The sequence below is a fragment of the Rhopalosiphum maidis genome, chromosome 2, assembly GCF_003676215.2.
Source record: "Rhopalosiphum maidis isolate BTI-1 chromosome 2, ASM367621v3, whole genome shotgun sequence".
Taxonomy (NCBI): domain Eukaryota; kingdom Metazoa; phylum Arthropoda; class Insecta; order Hemiptera; family Aphididae; genus Rhopalosiphum; species Rhopalosiphum maidis.
In genome coordinates this window covers 73933032-73955419 of record NC_040878.1, presented here as the reverse complement: position 1 = coordinate 73955419, position 22388 = coordinate 73933032, and the positions used below count along the sequence as shown (strand labels likewise).

At 31.5% G+C, this 22388-nt stretch overlaps 2 protein-coding genes across 4 annotated transcripts in view; both read right to left on the bottom strand.

Annotated features, from left to right (window-relative positions):
* LOC113551069 (collagen alpha-1(XVIII) chain-like) overlaps positions 1-617 on the bottom strand; it is a 229410-nt gene extending 228793 nt beyond the window's left edge. For all 3 annotated transcript variants that reach the window (XM_026953101.1, XM_026953103.1, XM_026953102.1), the window contains exon 1: positions 179-617. In XM_026953101.1, the coding sequence (XP_026808902.1) occupies positions 179-183 (5 nt within the window). In that variant the 5' untranslated portion in view covers positions 184-617. The remainder of the gene's footprint in view (positions 1-178) is intronic.
* A 10813-nt stretch (positions 618-11430) lies between these two features.
* Positions 11431-22388, bottom strand: part of LOC113553632 (protein sax-3-like) — a 68476-nt gene continuing 57518 nt past the window's right edge. Inside the window, exons 7-18 of the mRNA XM_026957060.1 lie at positions 17827-18032; positions 17377-17677; positions 16789-17039; positions 16196-16507; positions 15867-16098; positions 15482-15791; positions 15225-15391; positions 14980-15145; positions 14739-14916; positions 14471-14594; positions 13612-13760; positions 11431-12536 (exon numbers count right to left, since the gene is read on the bottom strand). Of these exons, the coding sequence (XP_026812861.1) occupies positions 12351-12536; positions 13612-13760; positions 14471-14594; positions 14739-14916; positions 14980-15145; positions 15225-15391; positions 15482-15791; positions 15867-16098; positions 16196-16507; positions 16789-17039; positions 17377-17677; positions 17827-18032 (2582 nt within the window). The 3' untranslated portion in view covers positions 11431-12350. The remainder of the gene's footprint in view (positions 12537-13611; positions 13761-14470; positions 14595-14738; positions 14917-14979; positions 15146-15224; positions 15392-15481; positions 15792-15866; positions 16099-16195; positions 16508-16788; positions 17040-17376; positions 17678-17826; positions 18033-22388) is intronic.

Sequence of the window (22388 nt, the reverse complement as noted above, 5' to 3'; positions counted from 1 at the left end):
GAGTAATAATAATACACAAACCGCGGAGACTGTTGAAGTGGTCGCACGCGTTACCGGACTCGACCGTCAAAAAAGTCGTGAATTCAGCCGTTGCGGGCTGGACAGAACCCCTTTGATGTGTGTACAGGGACAATGGTATTATAGTGTTTAGCGATACGTCGAAACGCGCGTGACTTACGTCATGTCTCGGCGGCGGTGCACGTGCGCCTGAGACCACGTGTTGGCCGGCCGGCCGGTGGAGGCGATGAATTCGCCGGTGAAGGTGTGGCGGCGGAGATAGATGTGGTGTCGGCGGCGGCGGCGGTGCGCCGAAGACGTTATTTCTCGGCACGCGATACGTAGTCCCTTCGGAGGGCCGCGCGTGCGCTTGCGCGATCGACGGTGCTGTGTATGCGCTTCAAAAACAATATAGAAGCTCGCGAGAAAAGTTCGGCCGGAGACGCGCGGACGACGCGGACGGACGGGGACGGTGCGAGTGGGACGCGCACAGAAACACGGCGGGTGAGTGTGAACGAGGAGAGGGCACTGCGAGGAGACGACGACGACGGCGACGACGGTGACGACTGCGATACGGTACGCGGCGGGCTGCGCGGCACACGGCTTCACCACAATACAACACGTCGATAGTTTGCCGGCAACTGAGAGCCGACCGATACACACACGCACCGCACACATACACACATACGCACACGCACACGCCAGACCCACCGCCGCCGCCGACGCCGCCGTACCGTAGTCGCTTACACCGTCCCTCGGCGGCGGCGGCGGCGGCGGCTACACCCCGTGTCGTAAACACCCGACACGCTCGAAAACTGTTTACGAAAACGAAGAAATCCGTTTTTCCGCTTCTCGCACATCGTCCCGCCGCCGCCGCATCAACAATAATATTATCGTATGCTATTCTCGACGACGTTTCCGAACAAATCGCCGGCGGCGTTTCACACGTGTATTCGATATGGTCGCGTCGCGTTGTAGACACCGCGCGGACGACACGCGGCATAACGTCGCGTGCGCGCGTGTGTGTTTAGGGGAGTTAGCGAAGTCGACGTGCTCCGCGAGTTATCGCGCAAACGTGTGTAGGTACGGCAACAATATCACGAGGACTAGACGGTCAAACCGAAATTAAAAGAAAACGATTTTTTTTTTTTAACTTTTTAACAGGTTACATGGTAGTTGACCAGTCTGCCTTTGTACGCACACGATCGTAAAGTCCGGTGGATTGTGCGATTTTACAACGGTTTCTGATCGATGACCGCCGCCCACGCAGGCCAATCCGGTTTTAAGACGATATAGCAATGCACTAATGAGACATTCAACAAGTGTTCGTGTCGCAATAGCCACCGACGTGGCGTCACTTACTACAAAAACGTTTCGACTTTACGATCTCCGCGTGGAATACGTTCGATGCGCCACCTGATATCGGTCGCGTGTCCCATACTCGTTAACCAAATATTATAGGATTTTCACCGTTCGAATAATATTGTCATCGTGAATTAATTATTAGATAAACGATTTAACATTCAACATTCGACGGAGTTTAAATAAATTTGGAAATATCAAAATCAAAAAAAAAAAAAAATACAAAATGCAATGGAATAGAACCGTAATAGTATTATGTTACACCGTACATTATGCGCGCAACAGAAGAGACAACACGCCGAAATGTTAGAAATCTAATTCGTATCTATAATCACGTATTGGATTGAACGGAATATATTTATTTGTGTTGTGTCCACGTCGTATGTGAATCCGTGATATTGCATTTTCTGAATATAATTGTTAAAGATGTCAATGACTACTTTTTGTTTTAACAGATAGTTAGGAATTTCATTGTTAATAATATTATGTTCACATGAAAAGGTAAGGAGCGAACTACTGAACTGTACCGTTTTTTAGAGTCATTTTACCAAAATAATATAAAATGTATATAGGACTGTTTTTGTTAGTAGTTTTATTCAATTTTTTTAGCTATACGAAATGGACATAAACACTAACATTCTAAAACGTTTATGCTATACGTCACATGTTACATCTAGTAACGTTACCATGTTTTACATATTTAATGTTATGCGTTTATGATGAAATTATTTATGTTTTATTATATACCTACACAATAATTTTATATTTGTGTCTATTTTAGCGCAGTAATAATTTTTAGCAATAAACGACTTTGATGTATCACATTAGGTATGCTATTGGTACAAGTGATGTAGACGTTTGCTCAATATTTTGACCTATATCTTGGTTGACTATGATGGACACTAAGTACGCGTAAGTTCAAAGTAAATCAACTGAATTCTACTTTATCCTTATAATTGTGTAAAGCAAACTAAAAAATAAAACCGGAACATATGGGTAAAAGTAAACAATTAGAGTCACGGTTGAAAAGAATACATAATATTATAATAATATGAGTACATAATTTCAGTGGATAGTTTTTTAAACTGAATGTTAAGTATGAATTTTGTTCTTTTTCATTCATAAATGGTTAGTGAGGTGTTAAACAATTAATCATGTTTTGACCCTATATGATCGTTAATTTAAATTAACCACTTATTTTATAAGTTTTATCGCATAAGGTATTACAAGGTAGTTTTAATTCATACACAATAACTAATCCTAAAAATATATGCTCATTCATATTATGATGTAATAGAAAAAAAAATATAGCGATTCCCCTAGTTGTAAAATATTGAAATACGCTTTTAAAATATAATATAATACGAAAGTCAATTTTATCAATATAATAATATAAGTATAATATTTATATTAAATTAAAAACGCACTCGTAAGTTTATACTATTGTGTATTATACACAGAGTACTTGATAAAATATGCTCATTCTTTTTTTTCAATCATGCAGTTATTCGAAATATGATTTTTTTTCTTATTTAAATATGCTTTAAATGTTAATACAACAAATAATTATATTTTAAGATGAAGTTTTCTTCTTTTTTTTTTTTTAAATGTATTTTAGCAATCTGTTAATGTTATAGATATTTACAATATTCTTGAATAATATTATTACTATACTAATTATAACTTATAATACATAAGCTTAAGTTAGGTATGTAGAACTTTAAACATGAATACACAACTAGTACCTACTAAGTATTTATTTTCAATGTAATTATACTTCGAGTTAAGTATATTGAGAAATACATGTTATAATACATTTTAAAATACTTATTTAAATAATATTATTCAAACAGCCCTTTAAATGTTATGAACTGTATACAAAAACCAAACGCCATTTGGCTCGGTAGCATATACTCTTGTGTATCGAATATCCCAGAATAGAATGTTAATAAATTTAAGTGTATAATTGAGTACGTAATGTTTAAATTTATTTAATTTGTAAAATATAATAGATGAAATTAAATACATTAATATTAATAAGCAATTAAACAAATAAAGTACTATGAAGTTGAGTTAGCTATTAGGATGGAATAATTTATATTATAAAAAAAAAACCGTCAAGGCTGTGTTAAAACCAATTTATTTAACATTGTTTATTATTTTTTCACAATTTTCATGAAAAACGTTCATAATTCATAAAAATCACATATTGAATTAAAATATTTAAATAATTTTTTATATCTTAATGATAAGTTTTATAAAAAATAATAGGTATAAACTATTATATTGTTACTGTTGTACAGCACCAAAAAACTGTATTACGAAATAAAAAATAGATTTATATTTTCATACATTCCATATTGATACATAACATAAATACGGTCAAAATTTAAAAAATTGACAGTTAATTGGTCTTTGATATTTATTATTGATGTTTAAGTTTAGTCTTTGTATTATAAAGGTGTGATAGAAGATTGATAATCTTAACTTTTGTTTAATATTTATAAAAGGCTTAATTATTATAAAGTATATATAAAAGAGCAATTTCAAGTCGATTTATATTTATGCGGTGAGAAAAGAAACTAAATTATTTAAAAAAAAATATACATGGTCACGATCTGGTAATTAATTTTTGGGTGAGAAAAAACGACTTTTAGTACAATATGCACTATGCATTGAATAAAACTTAATTAAAATTACAGTGCAAAAAAGCAATTAAAAATCAAATTAAATTAAGTATAAAGACGAATAGCGACCAAACACATATATACAAACATTTACGTATGAATATAAATATTGAAATTATTGCATTTGTTATTGTTGTTTATATCGATTATATATTATATTTTCCTTTCGATCAAAAATACTGTAAAACCATCGCATAAACATAAAATCACAACGGTATAATGTTATGTACTACCTCAGTTTACCTTCGGTATGCAGTTGACACGAACACGTTTTGTTTTCATTAGGCTCATGATGTCATTCTTTATACCAAGCTATAATTAATATAAAATATTTTTTTTTCATAATGGAGAAACTAAATGTGAAAGAGTTTTTTGTTTTTTATTATTATTGCTTATGAGTGGGACGACAATATTTATATTTATTTAAAATTCAATGGTTATTCAACGATAAGTGTATTAGCCGATATCCGTAGGTAGGTTTATATGCAATTCATTTTTAAATCCATTTTCAAGCGATAATACACGAAATTATTTAGGTATTTCACACGAAAGAAATTTATAAAATAATGTACATTGTAATAAGGCTATTTTTAATAGAGGTATTACGTTCAATGATGAATACTCGAATGATAAATTATACAAATAGCACTTTTTTTATGCAAAGTGATATTATGCCTTATACTTGTTAACCTTTTCAGTATGTAGATGAAATAGGTGCAGTGGTGCATATAATATTATATATCCGCAGATTAGTGGCAGTACGGTGTGTGTAAACTATCAAACAAAAGTTAACGAGGAAAACTTGTTTTATACTTATTATTAAATACTCTCGTATTTAGAAATTAATGATATAAATCTTTTGAGAATAAGAAATTCATTAACGTCAAAGAATGACGGTATAATATAATATTATATGTACGTAGATTTTTTTTAAATATTATCTTTAATAGATACTCAATTGATCATTGCGTGTAACGTTATTATAATTAAATCACTTTGCGGCTGTAGAATAATTAAATAATATGTAAATATACGCCAAAAATATATTTATTATTTCCGTTATGTCTATTGTAATTTTAATGTTGCAGAGTAAGAATTTTTTATTGCTTGTTTGAAAAGAACAAAAAGTTTGAAAGATAATCAAAGGAAGTACAATTATAATTGTTTTTAACTAAAATAGTATTTTGATAAAAAAAAAAATTTAAATAATAATAAAATAAGTTACAAAAGAAATAAAATATTTGTTATAAAGTAAATTACCTCCAAATAAAGGTATAAGGGTTCACGTGAATAAGGTGGTATTATACAAATAAATAAACATTTAGTATTTAAATAAAATAAAATAATATTTATTAACTAGGATTATTTTTAAATTTACAATGTATATAAAAAGCAATATTTAGTTACGTAATAATATATTGGTTAAAACTAGCTATTGGTGCCTCTAATCTCTGTAGTCTATTAGTATAATATATACATCATACATAATATGTTTTATTATTTATGTATGTATTTTACTATAGCCACGGTGATATACTATCCAAAATATATTTTAGTTTGTAATAATGATTTTATAGTTTATATAAAATATTTAAAATAGGCAATCAGCTTAAATAATTGATAATTAATCAAAATGATGGTTTAAAAACAAGTATTTGGTTGGTGTATTTATTTTATTGTTAATTAAATAAACTAAGGCCATACTTAATAATAGTAATTGTTTATTTTTATGGACCGAAAAATCAATATGTGTTATTATCACCTTGCGTTGGTCTTCGAGAGTGGCTGAAACTTAATTGGTAGCTTCATCTTATTGTTTTCTTTTGACGATTGTGCCGAGAAAGAAAATCGGATTTATCTGAATTTACAAATATTTCGATTTGTTGTCGATAATTTTAGTTGATGTCAAATTACATAAATATTTTAATAACTGATATATGTTTTACAAGTGTAGTTACGAACACAATATAGCAAAAGTAAGCATTTAATTATTCTATCATGACCTCATCTCTCAATCTCTCAACTGGTTTTCTAAATATGTAATATTAGTATAAAACATTGTATTCTTTGACAATAGCTTTTGAAGAAATAAAAAAAACGAATAAAATAATACACAACATAAACATTCAAACCTTGATTCATTTCATTGTATTAATATGTATGCCTATAGATAACATAAATACCAATTAGAATACCTTAAGGTTTTTTTTATATTTATTACGACTTGACCGTACGGTTAGTCTCGTTATCCACATTTTAGAGTCACTAACATGCTGTCTAATGTTTGTGAAGTATAAAATGTACCATACAACTATTAAATTAATTATTAAAGTAAGTACATATCATACGTAGATTCGTGTTATTTTACTAAACATACGGTGGTTAGGTACCGAAAAATGTTATCTAGAGCCTATAGTTTTGACTCGTAGGAGGTATGAATAATAATATTATAGTATTGTTTAACGAAGCGAGTAATAGCGTTGTCTAGTCTATATATTCTACATAATAACTACCGAAAAAAAAAATATTAATAATATCTATTATTAATATCTATTAGATATTTTGGATTTATGTTGCTGTGTAGTTAATGAGTAATAACTTCTAACATAACAACAGTGCGTAACCGATAAACCACACGCGGACACGATTGGCACTTCGATCATCAATTACACTGCCTCGCGCCGGCTACAGCCATGCCTTACAGTTCACGCCACTCCTCTTGTTCTATGTACACCAGTTGCACCAGTTATTTTATGACATCGAAAACGAACATTTTATTTTAATTGTTTGAAAGTACGTAATTTATTGTTATACGTACATGCAGTGATATTGTTTGTTATAAATTACGATTGGTGTTCATAATATTATTTGTATAATTTATTAGATAGGTACACACTTGTTATGTAATATAATAGCGCCGTGTGTTGTTACAACATTATTATACAACTCATCCTACAGGGAATAAAATTAAATAAATAAATTGATACCTTAATCAGTATCCGGAGTCGACACAAACGAGTAAAAGCCTGAGAAAAATAATATTATGGTTTGTATTTAGCTGAATGGGTGAGATAGAACTTCGTTCATATTTATGTAAAATTTCACACAAAACAGAGACAATGTTAATCTTAAACTTGCATTTAAGTTCGAAAACGGTAAGTTACATTTTCACTCAGTTATAAAAAAAGAAAAATAATGTTTGGATTTCACTCGTTTCGATTATTATTTCGTAAAACCTTCTCATATTAACGAATATCGGTGGACGATCGAATGAATAATTTGTATTTTAAATATATTTAGTTCATCATTTTTATCATGATAATTTTATTCATAGCTACAATTTACAAATGATTATATAAAACATATCTAGTTATAATTATTAGTAAATTTATTAGTAAAGTCGTGTAATAACACCGTTGTTTACACTAAATTTATCGACACAAACATGCAATTGTCGACTTAAATTAATATTTATAAGTTATATGGAATGATTGAATCGAGTGCAATTCAAACACGACCTTTATTGAAGTTAAGTGCAATTTACAATACGCAAGTAAATCTAAACTGTCAGTAAAAGAAATGTATTGATATTAACGACTAATGATGTTTTCGTAATTTGAAATTTGATAACAATCATAATATCTATCCATACGAATATTAAATATTATTATAAAATACTAATGAATGATGAATTTTATATAAATATTTTAAAATAATAGTTAAAAAAATAGTTGTGATGTTTAGTGGAAATTTATAGTTTTTATACTCCAATTGGCCTACAAAATACAATTTCCCTATTTCAACCAAGATTATTAAACTTAACATGCTGAAGATTTATTTTCTCACCATAGTTGAATTATTCATACTATGTTGCAGAATCGTACATATTTTTCTAAGGGAATTCCTTTAAATTATTATCGTTCTAACAATTTCTTCCAAACTACATACCAGATATCACTGTATTATTTATTGTTTACGGTAGATTTTTTATAATGAGACATTTTAATACAATTTTTATTTGTGTTAATTAATAAATAACTGTTGACATTAATTTCAATGGTAATTTTGTCGTTTGGTCAAAGTAGATTTCCGTGTTAACTATTTATACATATATATCCCATCATTCCTCTTTATCTAAGCTTTAAACGTTTATATCCATTAACAGTTTGACACATTAAAATCTTCTTCTTTTTTTTTTTGTTTTTCGTATGGAAATTATTAATAGGCTATGCATATTGCGATTAGTCATTAGTATAGTATTTCAAATGTTCTCAAAGTAACTATAAATTAAAATAAAGATAAAGTAAAATTAGGACTCCTATAATTAGAATGTCGCATAATAGTATAATATTATAATATTTAATGTCATAAAAATAATTAAATATTTTATTTTGTATTCATTGTTTATACTCCAAAAATCTAACCGTAGTGAGCTAAATAAGTTTCCATGTATATTGCGTACTGTATAATATATCGTTATTATAATAAATTGCGATTTTTATCAACCTAAACTACAATATTTACATAGCATTTTAGAACATAATATATAGTGTTCGATTGTTTAATCGAATGTATTGACTTCTATGTATTTACCAAAAGATAATAAAAAAAAAATAAAATAGCAATCAATTTAATTTCCAATCTGAATCAGAATCGAAAACAGCTAACTTGTATAAAAAGTTAAATAAATAAAAATCAGAGACGAAACTCAAATACCAAAAGACACGTACCGTTGTTGCTTCTATGAGTTACTATTAGAACATTTTGTAGTATTACAAATAGTACAAGTCAATATTTTACTTAAAAATTTGTATTTTTGTTGTAGTAGTATTTAGGTCAATATAATTACGTACCTACTAAATTTACTACACTTAAACTAGATTATAAAAAATTGTTCTATTTATATATAAAATAAGACAATTTGCAGTACAAGACGTGCTCTGATAAATAATTATTAATCAGTAAATCTATAGATTTTAGATAATATAAACTAATAACTGTTAAAAGCAGATGAAATACACGATTACCATTATGTTATAGTAAAATCTCAAAATATACCAACAACATTGTTATATTATGAATGCCTTCAGATTTTAAATTAAAGATTAATAAATCGATTCAAACCGAATTAAGAAATAATACAAGAGCTTATAGGTTAACATAAACACTCAATATCTAAACAAAATGTATTGTTTTATCTTATTTATTAGTACCTAAGTATTTTTTAATGTAAAATATAATTTTCTTTCAACAATTCAAAGGGAGTTTTCGAATGGTAGAATAGTACATTTTGAATAGTATCGTATGGATATAATATTTATGTATAAAAACAAAGTTTAATGACTTACCTGAGTAGGTAATTAGGTAGGTAAGTAAGTACTAAACGTTAAAATGTTGTTCTGTTGTTCAATACGGTAGTCGGCCACATAAGCGTGACCTCTTGGACGTAAAATGAGTTGCGGCATGGTTGATAATTTTTGCACTCGAGGGCGCCACGATTATCTTACGGGTACACGAAACAAAAGAAATTCAAACTTCAACTGTATCTTGATGGCAGTGGTTATCAGGATTCAAGAAATTGTGACAATGCGTATTTAATCCGTTCCGATAATTATTTGTGACTTAAGCTTAAAATAAAAATAAATAAAAATAATGCAAATAAACTAATCATTTATTTTCTCCAATGACCAATAAAGTAAAATAATAATTGTATCTCTGAATATAAAACGTATAAAATATGATAATATATTTCCTTAATTCATATTATTATGATGTTTGAATAATTCGAAAATTAATAAAAATAATAACGTATGAAAATTTTATTATAATATACATGCAACGATTAACTAAGCATTTAGCATGTTCATACTTTTTTTATCCTTCAATAATGCAGTTATTCAAAATCTTATTTTTGAAATTTTTAAATATACTTAAGAACTATATTTCCAAAAATGTATGATAATATTTTTTGCTAAGTACTTATGGAGTGTCCAGTGGACATACAATAATATGTTATTTTCTAAATCAAATAAAAACTAGTCTTATTTGCTGTAAATTGATTAAATAAAAATTGTTTTACAAGAATAAACAATATAATATGTTATATTGTATTTATCTATTATTATTATACTTGGAGAAGTCTTACAGATTTTAGAACTAGATAAATATTTATCGAAATATTGTATTAATTGTTACAATCATAGCACTTATTATATAATACATATCTTCCAAATGTATTATATCATAGACTAATTGCTGAAATTCAAACTTATATTTTTCATATGAGATCTACCCCCTTTTCTTCTGTGAACTATTCAATGCATAATTTTTGTGAAAATTGTTTAAAAATAATTATACAAACTAAGCATTTCTAAGTTATTTAATTTTTACCATGGATAATATGAATATGGACGATTTAGGAGGAGAACTATAGTTACTTGAACATTTAAAAAAATAATATTAATCTATCAAAATTTATAATTTGTGAACACGGTATAAGTATAAAAAGTACTATATCCAGTATAACATCTGTTTTAAATGTTAAGAGTAAATTATCATTAGCTTAAATGTTTTAATAACAAATAAAATACTCGTTACAATTTTGAAGTAGGTGCATGTGCATCAACATTTTCAAAAACAAAAGAGTATGAATTCTTATTTAAAGGGTAGAAATTTATGTTGTTACAGAAACATTCCTTAAAAAGTATGACGAATATAGTCTTTATAAGTATATTTAAAAATTTGAATTTAAATAAATGCATACAATATAAGCATGTTTAGTGAATTATGATGTATATTAATTTATTGGTGGAATGATGTAATATATTGTTAGTTTAATGGGAAATCAATAATTTCATATGTTATAAGACTTTACCTTCTGATAACTTTGTGTTTTTGTATACATTATTAATAATTGAATTATTTACTATAAACAATAACATTAAAAAAATATTTATATATATATACATTTTAAGATATTTATAGCAAATATCTATACTCGATGTTCTAAGATAGTATACATTTAAGGCATTGCCTTAATTTGATAACAGTTAAAAATATAATATGATAAGATAATCTATAGTAATTTAATATATTATATTATTTATGGGATAGGCTTTTGTAAAAGGTTAGTTCAATCTATCATAACAATAATATACAAAAATAAAGTACAAATAGAAATATAATATCGCATATTAAATTATCTTTAGAATACTCAACCAGTCGCGGGCTATCGCGTTGGATTATTATTAGTTTGTTTTTTTTTTTTTACTTGGGACCTAGAAAATAAATAAATTCTATTTTTGTTTTTTAAATCTTTACAATGACAGCTCGCAGTCAATCGACGAACAAAAAAATAAACAAAATCAAATCAAAACACGATCAATTAAATTTTATAAATAACAAATGGAAGGTTTTATTTAAAATGTACACGTACAGTTGAAATACAAAATATACATTGGCACTATTAAAGATTTACATAAACACGTCGGGGTCTAATAACCTGCACAACATTCCGTCGTATACGCGCGTAAACGATGTAATAACATTTTCATTTATTTTTTCTTCGTTACGTTTTACATGATACAATAATAATAATACATAGGTAATCGTAATAATATATAATAATAGTTATACAATATTGAACCGTTGACGACGAGTAAAACACGACAATAAAACATATTTCATCGTTTGAAAACCGCTGCCGTACGACAGCCATAATAATAATTATTATTACTGTTAAGATACCGTCGAAAAGTATAGAGACTCGTACATTTTTTTACTATTTATGTCAGAAACGGGTGAACGATATTATAATGATATGTTTCGCTCTCGTGGTCCTGGGTGTACGCGAATTAGTGAACGGGAGGGGGGGGAGGATTTCAATGTGAGTACAACGCAATAATTTTGGTTTGCTTTTTTTTACGGTACAAGGGACGGCCGTAACGAGGTAAAACACCTCGCCCAGTCGTCATAACAATAATAATAATAATAATAATAATAATCACATTACAACGGACGTCGGAATCACCCTGTACGTCACCGCGCGGCGAGCGTGACAAATATACATTACGATACGGCGCACAGGTATTTCTTTTTTTTTTCATATATATATATATATATATACATGAATGCACTATAAAACACATCATAATAATACTGTTACACTGTGTGTGTATACGCGTTTCGTTCTACGGCGATGGGGTCTGGCGCTCTGCACCGCGGGTTAGCCGCGACTCAGCGACGGAGGTGGGGTAGTCATCGACAGTTATTCGTTCTTCAAACGACATCGGCCGAAAAAACCGTTCACGAGATGTTTTGCGTATTCGCGGCACCCGCCTCGGTGTAGCACGGCGACCTCTGCTGCTGGCCAACCACGTCCGGCGGCGCGCAGTCTCGGCCGTAGCCTTTGGTGTAGCTGCTGCTGCTCATCGGCCCGATGACCGACGGGTCCACGTAGTGGTAGCCGTTGGACGAACACGTAGTGCGCATCTGAAACGGCGACAGAAAGGAGACGGTGTTAAATACTTAATACGGCTGAATGATAATATTACACTACACTGTCGTGTGATATTATATAGTCTTGAAAGGTGTCATCCAAGTCGTCTAAAGACGGCTTCGATGTTTTCATTACACGCGTTTTTTAATAAATCAACTCATATTATTATTATTTGTCGTATTGTTTTATTTCGTTATACAAATATATTGCATATTATTTTTATAGGTATATAAAAAAAGACCACATTATTTTTGAGATATAAGGAATCTGTATTTTTTTTTTTTGGTAAAATGCTAGTGCTCGAGAGTTGTACTTATTGAGATCACCTGTTTACACATATACACACACACACACACACACACCATGATAATTTAAATAGTATAATAGTATCAATCACGATTCTGTGTATGAAATTCAACTTGTTTATTGAATTTTATACCTATTTTGAAAGTATTTTCATTTGTTTAATTTAAATTAAAAACATAGCAAAGATCAAAAATGGAACAAGAAAGATTAAGTGTATTTGTATAAATGTATGTACACAAAAACATCAATATATTTAATATTGAAAAAAAAATACATACCTTATCATTATATGATGCAAATTTAAAAAAGAATAATTGATAATATTTTCGATAGTTTTAGGATTATTATACCTAAGTATACCTAACCTACCTAAGTCAGACATATACGATATATATATATATATATAGCTATTTTTCTAATACTGTAAAAAGTATATAATTTTATCATCTTCCCTTCCCAATAAAACTAAGTAAGATACGCCCCTGAATACAAGGATTTTTTTAGTCTATTTTAGTTCATATATATTATGATTTTAATTTATTAAAAAGACTCTTTCTTTTACAGTTTATGATTTGCTTAATGGACATTACACAATAAAGTTTTAGAGGGCGTAAACATCCTTATTTTATGGTTGTACATTTTTAATTTTTATATCTTCTAGTCATTAACTTATTTTCGTTTATATTGATATACATCCGTCATGTGTTTTCAAAAAAAAAATAAAATTAATGATGTATGTGGGAGATGGTGGTCGTTGCTTACCAGAGCTCGCTGTCTAGATGAATATGGTGGGTAATTATTGAACCTCGAACCGCTTTTGTTGCTGTGGTGAGACACTTCGCTGAACGTCTTTCGGCCACAACCGCTCAGAACGACTGACACAGGAACGCCTTGCATGCTCCCGCAATCGTCTACAGACAGAATTAAAAATATAGCATTGTATAAGAAAATCATTACTTTTTATAATATTGAATTATTTAATCAAACCATATTGTATATTATCATAAAAGTATTATTACGGTATTACGAGTTATGTTTTCACATCAAATAATTCAGATGCAAGTATTTAAAAACAAAAATTTTAAATTTAAAACGTATACATAAAAAAGTATAACTTTAATAAAATAGATTATACAAGTTGAAAGTTTAAAACTTTCTATACCATACTTTATTCTATATTTTTTCGTTATCCAACATGATTACTGATTATATTATTATTATTTTTTAAATTAATATTTTCCAACGCATATTATTATACAGTTGAATAGCTGGTTGCACTTGCTTTTATAATAGGCGTTTCATAAAAGTAATTTAGTTTCACATTTTGTTTACTAGAAATTTATTTCCATAATTCATAATCTCATTTTGAGCTTTAAACATAAATATCTAGAAATACGAGTAAAAATATTTATTTATTTATTTTTTATTAACTTTGTGTTCAAAGTATTTTACAATATTATCGGCCATTGTAATATTTTTTTGTTATTATGTGTTTCTGACGCATATACTTAATAAATAATAATATTCGTGTATGTTGTATTTAAAGTTATATTTAATGTGTACTATTAGATAATATAAGTTTTCATAGTTAATCCCGTATAGTTAAAAAAAAAGGTTATACCTGCGCAGCCCTGACAATCATTATTACTGGAACAACAGCTATATCCACTTTCAGAATACACGTTCTGATTACGGTTATAAATATTGGCTGAAGCGTAAGCTGTATCATCGGAATTTCGTCTCATCTGAAAAAAAAATATTATTATTATTATTATTATTATTATTATTACAACTATTATTCCCAATTGACAAATCAGTAGTTTAATTAAATAAATAACGTCTTATAATAATTTTAATAATTTTTATTTTGTATTATTATTTTTTTTTACATTTCTAGAACTCGAGTTTGACACCAATGTGGTTGTTGCATAAGGAGCCGGCGACGAAAGTTCACGGTCTTTTAAAAATGTACTCATTGTATTCGGATTCACTTCTGCATAGTCAGCGATTTCAGGTAAGAGTTGTTGACTAGAATCTTTTTCGTTACTATCAATATCATGATGCATCCTGGAAAGCAGATTTGTAATTATTTGTTGTTGAAAATATAATAAATTAAAATATAATAAATACCAATTGGGCTTATGACACGAGTTTGCATCGATAAATAAACACCGTTGACTGTTCGAGACGCTGTGTTCGGATTGCAAAAATGACGCTACTTGTCCTCGGTGAGATACGTCCAGGCTAGTTTTGAAACCCGAAGAATAGGACAGTTTGTTGGCAGGATTTAATGAATCTAAATAAATGCGTGGTTAATATAATATTCTAAAATACAGGTTGCATGCTCGGCGTACAAAAAAATACGAAACACATACCTCCTAAGTGTGACTTTTTAGCACCCAACTGACGGTATCTGACGAAAAGTACGGCGGCTAGTAAAATTACCATTAATGTTATAACTCCGGCCAACAGCAGAATAAACCACGGTTCAGCAACAAATTCTTTGATTTCTTCATGGTCGATGACTGCGTCGTTAAATTGACTAAATAACATAATAATTGTATGGTTAATATTATAAAATAAAATAAAGGTCTTCAATAAAATTTAAGTCAATAGTGTTCACTATTCATACTTTATTTGGTTCATAGAATCTGTCGGTAGTATTATTGAATCCGTGTATGGACCAAAACCGACTTTTGTCGCTGCCGCAATCATGACCTTATATCGTACACCCGATGTGAGATTTGTCAGGAGCAGAGTAGGAGTACTGGCACTGACCGTCACATTACTTAGTACGTCCCAACTAGCACCACCTTGTATGACTACCTGGTAACTAACGATAACACCGTTGTGCGAGTGATCTGGCGGTGGATTCCACTTCAAGTACACCGCACTGGAATTGTAGGCAGTTGGTTCGACGTGTTGAGGTGCTAGAGAAGGGCCTACAACAACGAAATTCAAATGTATAGGTGTTAAGGAGATAACGAGAGTAGAATAAATAATTGTATTGTTCCTACAATCTTCGTGAGTTTTTGCGGTCCTTGAATTCGACGGTCGGCCTTTGATGTGCTTGTAGAATGGCACCAAGAAAAACAGATATGTTACCGACGGTTTTAGCGTGTTAATCACGTACGCTCCCGACAGTTCAGTCGCGTTAGACAAGAGTTTCATGAACGTGGTGTTTTGACCGGTCATATTTTTGCTACGATAGTATAAATAAAAACCTTCCAAAAACTCTCCGTTAAGAATCTAAAACAATGGAATTATTACAGTATTAATAAATACGTTTACTGATAGTATGTTTCGGGTCGTAGATTAACCCGGTGGTTGATTGTGACTGATTTACCTCCCAGAAAAGTTTTATCGAAGTTGAGCTGACCGTTTTTATGTCGATGAGGTCTACGATATGGCCGCCGAACAAAGTAGACTTGGCGATGGACATATCGTGTGAAAATGATATACTTTGACGGTATTCCGTGGGCAATGTGATGCGGTTGGACAGATGGCTAGGCGCAGAAAGACCGTGGGAATTTTCGGCACGCACGACGAACAAGTAGGAATGGCCTGGTTTTAAGAAAGACTGCGTAAAGTGAGTCGAGTGTAATCTCCGCACCAATGTCACCCATCCAACGTTCTCGACACAAGCGAACATTTCCACCTAGAAAATATAATGCTGATGCAAATAACTTGTCATATCGATGGTATTATACATATTTTAATTTTTAAATTCATTACACCCACGATACATTTATTCCTAGCACTTCGATACCTCCCAAAACGTATATAATAGTAATTTTAATTTAATCATCCACAATTCCTTAGAAATTGTGTATATCCGTGCGTTTTAATATCCCTCGGTATATAATATTATCATGATTCTTACCGATCATTTTAAATATAAATACCGTCTAAGGTGGTATGTGAAAATGCCTTGCTTACCTGATAACCGAGCAGTGGTGATGATCCGAACTTGCTGCTACGGCCCCAAGACAGTGTAACAGTTGTGTCCGTGTGGTTGATGACAACGGGTGTGCTCGGGGCACTGGGAAACGTTGACGTATCCGGTGACCTGAAGAATCCTACATTAGGATTTTTTGGTGATTCCATTTTCAGTTCAGCACTCCACGTGGCTTTGCCATTGACCGAAGACGCCACACATGTATAAACGCCGTTGTCGCTTTTTTGTAAATCTGAAAATTCACAGTGGTTAGATTATATATAAAGTCGCTCATATCTATCCATCTACAATTTAACTTTTCACTTCCACTAACTGTATTTCACTTTAAAAATTTATAATTTTTATAAGTGCATATAAATACTTAATTAAAATTAACGATTTTACTATACTCGATATTTCTATGATTATTTTATCGTGGGTTTACGTAAATCAAATTAATATATTTTACATAAATTGTTTTAATTGGGACTTTAATCAGAAAAATCATAATTTTAAAAATGATAATAAGTTATTGATAAAGATAAAAAATAATGCCATGAGGTTTTTTAAAAAAGTATGAAAATACTCACTCATTATTTGGAGTGTGCCGGATTCAGTGATGTTGATCCTAGTGATATCTGTCGACAGCGGTGAATCGTCTTTGTACCACGTAATCACGGGCTGAGGGTTTCCAATTGCTTTGCATACAAGATTACCAATCGAACTGTATGGAAGGGTTTGGTTGGCGGGTCCGTACTCGATGATTGGTGGTAAGGACTCGTCGTACGCGGCCGCCGCCACTGTCAGTGTGGCTCGCCACTCGTCCGAGCCCGCTTCGTTGATTGCTGAACACATGACGACCAGCTGATCATGTTGTTCTTTCCTGACGTTCTGTAATAAACGCGCAAGAGTGAACAACAATATAATAATAATAAATATTGCGCCAAACATCAGGCACGTCTGAAATATCAATCGATATAACAACGATGGTTAGGTTACACAGCATCCGATGTAACAGACACATCGATTTTGTGACTTACATGTACGACCAGAGTGGACACGGAATCTTTTGTGTCTTCGGCATGAAATTCGTTCCAACTTTCCTCGGGGAATAACACGGTGTCGTTGTCCTGCAAAGACCAGAATATTGTCGGTCTGGGGTTACCCCGAACACCGCACTCAAATACTGCATTGCTGCCAGCCGATACGTGTGTATCTGCAGGCCTTTGGGCGATTAACGGGACAGCTAAAATGAAAAAAAATTACGAAATTTTTTACAATGAATATAAAAATAAATTACGTGAGTATATAACAGTTAGCTTTCGATCAATTTTAAAGAACAGAATTATTATATCACAGATGAAAATTTTAGTACACAGCATATGATTATTTATTAAACGTGTAATAGTTTTAAAGGATTTAATCATGAATTTTAAATTAATATCTACCGACTAAAAATCGAATTTATTTTTACTAATGTACTTAATATATCAAATCGTTTTATTTAATGTCGTCCCTATTCCGTTTAGTTTAATGACTTCAATGAATAACCCACGTCTATCAATAAAATTATTTTATAAAATCGTTCAATTAAAAAAAAAACAATTTCTAGCACAAGTCAAATAGGAAATTTAGTTTGCTTCTATTTCCCGATAAAGGGATTTCAGGTTGTTTGATTGGGGTAAAAGCGTGTATTCAAAGTTTTGTAGTATTAAGGGTAAAGGGTAAATACTTATTTGAAACAAATTAATCAAACATCCTTTGATATATAATATAGTATTTACTTATTAGTGGATTCGATGCATAGACAGTAGACATCAGAAAAAATGTCCACAGTTCGCAATTATTGATTAATGTTCTATACAATGTATTGTAAACGATAATTAAATATAATTATGATTAAACTATTAATAATAATTTGTGATTGATTCAATTGATTATTTAGAGCAATAAATTATTTAAAAAAAATATGGGAAAACACATTATACTTAATGGAGTATCTTTCGAGTACCATATAATACATTTAATAGTATTATACGTGCAATGTTTTGTTATTGTCATTGCCATACTTTTTTCATGAGAAATAAATCTGTAGCTATTCGGATAGCGGATAAAAGCATTTCAACGTTTTACAGAGTTATATAAAATAAAAAAACTTAAATTCTATCATCGGATCTAGACATTTTATAAAAGTTGTTAGAGAAAACTTTGATTTACTTTTTTACAACATAGTATTGTATGCATTTTTCATATAGTTGTACTTAAACAATGCAAAATAATATGGTTTTAAAAAGCAAAAATTTATTAAATTTGTTTAAAAATATAAAATATAATATTATTGTACGTGTTACTATGTAGTTATTTAATTGTTTTGAATACATTTATAGTTTACATTGATGGTATTTAATATAAAAGTATGCGCACGTCAATAACACTGAACAATGAATAACAATTCAAACGAGATTTATAATGGTAAATATAAAACATAATAATATTATACACTGATTTCGAATCGAACAAATGTATGTAGATAATTAGAAATTATTATAAAATGGAAAACGTCAGTTTCGAATAATTTACCAAATAAATAATAAATTATATACAAAGCAATATATGATGTTTCGAACAATTTAACAAGTATTCGGAATATCCACCACATTACGTTATTTAACGTGACACGGGTATAGCTGTTAATGTTTATATGAAACGTGAAATTGCCACGAGAACGGGATTCAAATACGACGAAACAAACATATGTTCAATCTGAATGTACACCAACCACCACATTTCGGCGACATCCTCTGTGGATTGTAAAACAACTAACGCGCGATTTTAACCGTAGTAATAATAATTCTAACTACAATTATTATAATAATAATATTAAATCGTCCATGGAAATTTAATAAATAAAATAGGCATTTAAATGTAATCGATTTTAATTTAAAACGGTATAATATGATCGTTTTAATGTAATCGGATGAATAGTTTATACCAATGGGTATACTCGCGTTTTATTCGATTAAACTTTTTTGTATTATATACAACACTTCTTAATAGCGAAAAAAATCGTCCAAATACACAAAATCATGAATTTTTTTATTTTATAAATAAAGTAACTTATATGAAATATGAGTGGGAATAGTATTAAAAAAAAAAAGTAGAAAAATAGAGAAAAATATGTACAAATATGTAAGTATGTTAGTTGTTACCGATATATTTTATAAGACCGTATATTATAATATATAGTAAATACGCGTACATTGTTTTCCAACGGATAAATGTGCATTATCGCAAGAGAATTATCGGTTGTTATTTTTGTCTTGGACGATTGTACGAGATTAACTTTTTGACCGCTATTCGCCCCGTACACTACCCGTCCCTGATCACACAACCGCCATGCACAGCGGGATAATGAAATAACAACAGTATTATTATCGACGATCGCATATACACACGCGTGTATAGCGCATTGCCAAACAAACTTTTTGGTATACCCCGAACAAAGTCTTCCGATTATCGTGACGCCCCGAGCATAGACCGTGGTGGACAAACTCGACCGGCTCGACGAGTCCCCTCTTCCGATTGTTCGCCCACTTATTCAAACCACCCGATCGCCAGCATATATATATTATATACATTGAATTTTCGACAGTAAATCCGTTTGCAACGCCAGCTGATTAAATCGGTGTTAACAACAATCAATGCCGTAGTAGTAGTAGTAGTAGTAGTAGTAGTAGTAGTAGTAGTAGTAGTAGTAGTAGTAGTAGTAGTAGTAGTAGTAGTAGTAGTAGTAGAAATATTCCGTCAGACGGTGGCGGGAGAAAAAGCGGTTTATCTATTCGCCCGAAGAGACCAGCTCGGAGGCGGTAATTTTGGAAGAACCGAAGATTTCCGACCGTTTGGCATCGGTTACAATAGGACGCGTTCGGTCGCGAATATCGTATTCGCCAAAGTGTAGCGCGTTTCGTATATATATATATACATATACAGTGTATGGCGGCGGTAGTAGTTTGATTAATGCACGCGCGATATAGACTGGCCGTGCGCGAAAACGAGACTTCTGCGGTGACTGGCGGGCGGAAACGAGGAGGACGCGCAAAACAAAAGCCACAAGAGATAATGGGAAGCTCGAGAATAGAAGTTGCCGAATTGTTTATATCGCTGTGCGTGAGGTGGATATACGACACGAGAGAGGTGTGGTTGTATATAAACGCCCCCCGAGCCCTATTTATGTACGTAAAATGTACATATATATATATATATATATATATAGCTAGGGGTGAAGCTAGGCTCACTGCTGTGTGTATGTATATAAATGTTTTCTTGCCGGTTTTGAGACGGTAACTGTTACCCCGGGGCGGCGACGCGACGGGTGGGTACGAAGACGCCGCTTGAGACGTATACGTGACCGCGGCGAGTGAAGGGGGTGAAAAAACCCGGTGAAAGTTTTAACGGAGAAAATAATTAAAAGCTTAAGACCACTGCCGTCGACCACGCTCGCGGAGCATCGAGGAGAAATTTGGCGGGCAAGGAATGCCGCGCCGCCATCGTCTGTGGTATACAACGCGTTAAAGGTGTGTGGCGGCTGCGGCACAAAGGTGCTTCTGCGAGCGAGATAATCAGTGCACAAAGTTTACATTTAAAATTCAAGTTTATATGTACACTGCACACGCACGCGCACCAGTGTGGATATAAGAAAAATCTAGTGCATTTGTATAATACGCGGTGTCTTATCGCGGCGTTAAGTACCACATGATTGGATTCGAGAATTAAAATAAAAACATATTTACTGAGTCTTTTGTATTTATAATCACGGTTCTGTGAAAATGTCATGAAGTGCGATCATGCGTAAAGTTATGAAATAACCCGGCGTTTCAGTGGGTTTTGGTAAGATTTTCGTCGAATACAACGAAATAAATAGCCATTCGTTCGGCGTTGATTACATGACGACCGGGAAATTTAATTTGTTAACATCATATGGATTACATAGCATACGCGAGTGGGGACTACCAACAAAAATTACCATAATGATGGTATCACACTGTATGAATAACGAAATTTTGATAACTTTTGTCTCTAAATTATTATTGTCGTAATTGTATCGTTGGTTTTACACCTGATAAGTTTTGGAAGATATCGTCAGTTGTTATCAACAAAAATTAATCGTATTTTTATAATATGCTACCATCGACGTATGGCTGTAGAGATCATTCGTGAGTATCCATAGATTTCCACAGTCATCAGCAGATAAAAATAATATAAATACTAATGAAACGACAGTGAGCAATAAAATGTTTGATTTTTAAAACGTCTCCGTTACGGTTGGGCTTTTCGGACAGTTTGTTAATCCCAACGATAATGTAGGAAACACTCTGTATAGGCAATATAATAACTGTTGCGCGAAAGTTTTGAAATTACGACGTCGATCGGACCGCGTTTCACCTCTGGCTTTTCTGAACTTCAATAATGTTGTCATTACTATTATTATCATTATTATACTATCGATTATGAAAGTTTTAAATCACTTGCGAATAATAAACACTTCCAGACCCTATTTCCGGATAACGGCTTTGCGATAGTAACATCGTGTTTTTCTTTGACC